The sequence below is a fragment of the Sinocyclocheilus anshuiensis genome, unplaced genomic scaffold, assembly GCF_001515605.1.
Source record: "Sinocyclocheilus anshuiensis isolate Anshui unplaced genomic scaffold, SAMN03320099.WGS_v1.1 scaffold778, whole genome shotgun sequence".
In the NCBI taxonomy this organism is placed as follows: domain Eukaryota; kingdom Metazoa; phylum Chordata; class Actinopteri; order Cypriniformes; family Cyprinidae; genus Sinocyclocheilus; species Sinocyclocheilus anshuiensis.
Genome location: NW_015544177.1, coordinates 960,096 through 966,158, shown reverse-complemented (window position 1 = coordinate 966,158; position 6,063 = coordinate 960,096). Strand labels below are relative to the sequence as shown.

The 6,063-nt window shown below is 39.0% G+C and overlaps 1 protein-coding gene across 1 annotated transcript; it reads right to left on the bottom strand.

Moving 5' to 3' along the window:
* Nucleotides 1-342: 342 nt before the first annotated feature.
* Nucleotides 343-1,155, bottom strand: LOC107696233 (leucine-rich repeat-containing protein 10-like). The gene has a single exon (XM_016496491.1). The coding sequence runs from the start codon at nucleotides 1,153-1,155 to the stop codon at nucleotides 343-345; it is 813 nt and encodes a 270-aa protein (XP_016351977.1).
* Nucleotides 1,156-6,063: the final 4,908 nt, after the last annotated feature.

Sequence of the window (6,063 nt, the reverse complement as noted above, 5' to 3'; positions counted from 1 at the left end):
TTTTGTTTTCTTTGTGCAAAAAAGTATTCTCGTAGCTTCGTAACTTTACAGTTGAACCACTGATGTCACACGGACTACTTTGTCGATCAACAAACCATACATCAATGGAAAGCTAATTTATTCAGCTTTCAGAAGATGTATAAATCCCAATTTTAAAAAAAATGACCCTTATGACTGGTTTTGTGGTCCAGGGTCACATATATATTATAAAAATATAAAAGACACTACATTCATAGTGCAATGACCTCAGTATTTCCCTAGTCTTCCTCTGCAGTTCCATCAGTATCAACATGCTCTTTGTATAGCAGCTTGAGCTACGGTTCTTCTTCTGACTGATCTTCTTCACTCGTCCTCTTCCAGTGATCCCTGCGCCTTCATGCCTGCTTTGGCAACCTTTCCGTCACCTTCATCTTCCTCATCATCAGAGCTGTCGGCCCAGCGGCCTACCCGTCTCACACCCTCGTCCACCACTGGAGCATTAACGCAAGGATTGTGGTTGTAGATGACAAGCTTCAAGCCTCTCAAGTAGGCAAGCAACAGAAACTGGCGAATACGATTACGGTCCACATCGATCACCTCCAAGTAATGCATCTTCAGCAGCACAGGGGGGAAATCACTTAGCAAGTTCCCCGCTAACCAGATGCTGCGTAGCTCCTCCAGTCGCTCGAGCTCAGCCGGTAACCTACGTAGCTGATTGTATCCCAAATGCAGGGTCTTGATGTTGGGAAGCTCACATATTACTCGAGGAAACTTGGTGAAGCAGTTGGTCTCCAGCCACAACGGTTTAAGCTCGGTGAGATGCCGCAGTTCTTTCGGCAGTCTGTACAGTCGGTTATTACCGAGGTAGAGGATGTTTAGCTGAACGAGGCTGCATATGACCAGAGGAAGCTCCTCGAAACAATTGAAGTCCAAGGCTAGAAGCTGGAGCTTCTGCAGGTTTCGCAGTTCTGGCGGCAGGTTGCTCAGGTGGTTGTCGCTCAGGTAGAGTTTGACTAGTTCATCGAAGGCAGAAGCTCTGACGGGAAGGCGACGTAACTGCCGGCTACTCAGGTCTAGAGTACGATCAAGGGGCATCTCCTTCAAGTCGCATACTAAGAAACGTTGACATCTCTCGGAGAGCACGAAGGCGACAGCACCTCGCACTACATTTCCCATCTTCTCGGTCCACATTCATGGTCTCTTCAGAAAGAAAATAAGGGTTCATAAAATAATGGTACACTCTTAAAAACAAAGGCTCCAACAGGAGGTTTTCACAGCAATCCCACTGAAAAACCATTTTTGATTCTCCAAAGAACCTTTCAGTGACCACTTCTTAATAGAACCTTTTTTGCTTATTGTGAAGTTCATAAAAATCTAAAGAACTTTTTTCCACTATAAAGAACCTTTTGTGGAATGGAAAGATTCCACGGATATTGAAGGTTCTTCATGGAACCATAAATGCCAATAAAGAACCCTTATTTTTAAGAGTGTAGACCAGTCTTATGAATGGCACAATGAAAAGACAAGATAAAAACTTGAATGTTCCTTTCGGCTTACCAGGTTGCAGAAAACGTAGATCTTCATTTAGCATCAAGCTTTTCTGACACAAGGAATGAGACGATGGGCAGCAGTGTGGTTTTTCATGCTCCTGTGTTCTGCTGACACCTCTGCCCTGCCAGACGCAGACAGCACCAGAGATGACATTCCGCACGCTCCTCCCTATTCCGGCTAAATGATTTCTTCCAGCGCTGGAAGGTGGAGCTGGCCGGGAGCTGTGATAAGACTAAAGTTGTCATGTGATTAAGGAATTTGAGGGTCATCTGAGACCTTCTATTTAAGCACTTATCTCAGTCAGGACCCTCTGCATAACAGAGACCATTTGAGTGCACCACCCCAAAGACAAGACTTGCCCAGTTATGGATAACCAACAGAGGCTGTCGATATCACATGGCATACCACAGTATTTGGATTTAGGATGTTTAAGAGTAGGGATGGGAAATAAAAAATATAATATAAATATAAAAATATTAGAATATATACAATTTCAGAATTATATATATATATATATATGTATATTATTTAGAGTGAAAATAAAAATATGTTTCTATTATAATATATATATATATAGAAATGATGCGCTTACCTACTGTCCCTCAGGCTACTATGAAGTAATTGTGCCCTCAGTTAAATTAAGTACAGTGCATCGTGGACGAGACTCAGGAGGAATTCTGGTGTGGTACAGGGAAGCTCTGGCCAAGCACATTTCTATTATTACATTTGGAAAATTTCACTGCTGGTTAAAACTAAACAACCAAATTGGCATTTCAACTACTGACATATATCTCTGTGCCATCTATATTCCCCCAGCAGAATCCCCTTACCATGATGAGGAATACCTGAACAACATCCACACAGAGATCAGCCGTTTCCAGGCCCAGGGAAATGTGCTGCTGTGTGGAGACTTTAATGCAAGAACTGGATCTGAACCCGATAATATAGATCCAAAGGGCAATGAATATATATTTGGCCAAAACTCCCCGAGTCTCACAAGAAAACTTCCATCGAGAAATAATCTTGGCCAAACTGTAAATAAAAATGGTTCAGAGTTAGTGCATCTCTGCCAAGCTTTAGGCCTGTACATACTTAATGGCAGGATCAGAGGGGACTCTTTAGGGAGGTTCACGTGTTGTTGTCACGTGTAACATGGACCCGTCCTCCTTCAGTGCATTCACTGTCAAACAGCAAACTCCACTTTCTGACCATAACCAAACTAACATTTATATTAAAACAAATCACACACCAGAACAAAACAAGCTGGAAACCTGCAAAATGTATCAGGACCAGCAGAGATACAAATGGACTCCAGACAGCGCAGAAAAATTTATCCAAGCCCTGAATTCTGAAGAACTGAAGAATCTAATCACTATATTTATGAATAATTAATTTGAAATAAATAAAGATGGTGTTAATTTGGCTACAAATGAAATCAATTACATATTTCAAAAAGCAGCATATATAAGTGAATTGAAAAAGAAAGGCAACAAAATCACTAAAAAAACAACAAAAGATTGACTCAGACTGCAAAACATTAAGAAAAAAACCTGAAACATCAAGAAATCTGAAACATAAAGAACCATACAACACCAACATAAGAACTTCTTAGAAAATTATCAAATCTGAAACATAAAGAACCATACAACACTGACATAAGAACTGAATACTGTTCAAAACTAAAACAATACAAAGACACAATTAGAGCAAAAAAGCAGCACCATCTGACCAAAAGTTTACAAGAAATAGAACATTCAATAAATCGTAATTAGCTCTGGGATATGTGGAATAAACTGAGCACAACAAAACCACAAGACCTACCAATACAAGTTGGAGAAATTTGGACAAAACATTTTGAAAACTTATATAAAGTAATCCCACCAAAACAACTCAATCACAATTATAATCTGATCAAACAAAATCTACAAACGTATGAAGACACAATTAAAAATAATCAAAATCCACTTGACTTCCCAATTACATATAGGACCTGACAGCATTGGTGAAATTCTGAAGCACAGCACACCTGAGCTTCAGACAGCTGTGCTCAAATTATTCAACTATGTACTTAGTTCAGGCTGCTTTCTGACATCTGGAGCCAAGGACTCATTACCCCTATTCATAAGAGTGGAGACAAATTGGACCCTAATAATTTCAGAGGCATTTGTGAGAGCAGTAATCTGGGGAAGTTATTTAGCAGTATTTTAAACCACAGAATGGTAAACTTCCTTAATGAGCACAATGTCCTGAGCCCTAGTCAGAAGCACGAAGAGCTCTATACGCAATCAAGAAAAAATTCCAAAATATTGAAATACCGCTTCCAATTTGGTGTAAAATCTTTGATAGTATAATTCAGCCCATAGCGCTGTATGGAAGTGAGGTTTGGGGTCCACTCGGTGATCAGAGCTACACTAGATGGAACAGACATCCAACAGAAGCCCTACACACAGAATTCTGCAAAATGATTCTAAAACTACAAAGAAAAACACCCAATAACGCATGTAGGGCAGAATTAGGCCGATTCCCATTGATTATTAATATGCATAAAAGATCTCTCAAATTCTGGATGCATCTTAAATCAAGTCCCACAGAATCGCTACATTTTAAAGCGCTACAAACCCAAGAACTGAACCCCGAAAAGAGTCCACTCAGTCAGCTGGTTCTGAGACTTACTAACCTGACTAACTCTACTAACACTATCCAGTCTCAAACCAGCACTGCTTCTCATCCAAACATCAAAATAAATCAAATTATCAAACAATCTAAAAATACATATCTGGAACATTGGGATCAAGAAACTAAAACACAAAGTAAATTACAATTCTATCGAACTCTAAAATCAAATTATGAATTGGAAGAATATCTCCAGAGTGTCAGAGACACAAAGCAGAGACGGATCCTGACCAAGTACAGGATCAGTGAGCACAGTCTAGCCATTGAGACCGGCAGACACAGAAAGAGCTGGTTACCCAGAGAGCAAAGGGTGTGTGCTCACTGTGAGACCGGAGAGATCGAGACAGAGACGCACTTCCTACTTCACTGTCATAAATACATATCCATAAGAAACCTCTACTTTCAAAAAATTCACCAACTTAATAAAGAACTTTACAGCCATTAGTGAAACAGAACAAATAAAGATAGTATTAGGAGAGGGACAGACAGCAGCACTTGCTGCGAGATACGTGTGGATGTGCCACAGCCTGAGAGACAGCAGGTGAATGTGTGTGTGTGTGTGTGTGTGTGTGTGTGTATGTGAGAGAGAGAGAGACAGCAGGTGAATGTGTGTTGTGTCTGACCTCAGTGTGTTACCCTACTGTCCACCACAGTGATCCTTAGTATGTATGTGTGTTTCTATGTAAGTTAAAGACTGTGGTATCAAATGTTCACACGTTATAATTTGTTACAGTTTAATTCTGCTAAGATGTTATCATATTCCATTCTATTACTGTGATGTTCATTTAATTATTATTATTGTTATTGTATTATTATTTTTTATCATTTTGTACATGTATGCTAAGCTTTGGCAATATTGTATCATTTACAGTCATGCCAATAAAGCAATTTTGAATTGAATTGAATTGAATTGAATTGAGAGAGAGAGAGAGAGAGAGAGAGAGAGAGTTATAGTTATAGGTTCACCATTGAGATCAAACCAGACTTGAAGTTGTTTTATGAGCATTTTCTGTTAATGCTTTGGCAACATTGTGTTACACAGTCATGCTAATAAAGCTTAATTGAATTGAGAGAGAGAGAGAGAGAGAGAGAGAGAGAGAGAGTTATAGTTATAGGTTCACCATTGAGATCAAACCAGACTTGAAGTTGTTTTATGAGCATTTTCTACACTTAAGATATCATTTTTCCCCCTATCAAAAATTTATATTGTTCCTTAATCCAAAAGTCATAAATCACTTCTGAGTAAATGCAACACTTGATGATATTGCACTCCAAGGCATCCTTCTCACAACTCAAGGCTTAGCTAGTGGTCTATCAAAGGTCTCCAGTGATTTAGACTATGTCTGAGAACCCTCAAGTGCTGTCTGAAAGGCTTGAGTACCACTTCACACAGGGAACAGGCAGAAAGTGGGAAACGGGATCAAGTGAGTTATAACAATCACAACTAAATGTGATTTAAAATGTAAACGTTCAACATAAACCTCTGATGACTATTTAACCACTTCTTTTAGGCTGTTCTAAGGGGTTAATGGATAATGTATTTAAATATACATTTAAAAAAGGAACCAAAACTTCAAACTGTGGCTATGAACAGCTTAAATCTGGATTCAGGCAGATTTACTGAATGGAATGTATTTGTGAGTCTTTTACTGCGTGTGGAACTGACAGATGTCTTTCTTCAAACAATAGATATAGTTCACTCTAGATTTGTATGTTGTTACATAAAAGCATATTTTACAAAAGATTAGGAAATAAAAATAGCATTATCATGCATATTGACCATATTTTCTGTTGCTAAAGTAATATCAGCACGAAATGCTACTAGCATCTATGCTACATAGCAAGCTAGTGGTTTTGGAT

What these genes read in the sequence shown, in the direction of transcription:
- LOC107696233 (XM_016496491.1), bottom strand. Translation starts at nt 1,155, where the DNA reads ATGGGAAATGTAGTGCGAGGTGCTGTCGCCTTCGTGCTCTCCGAGAGA.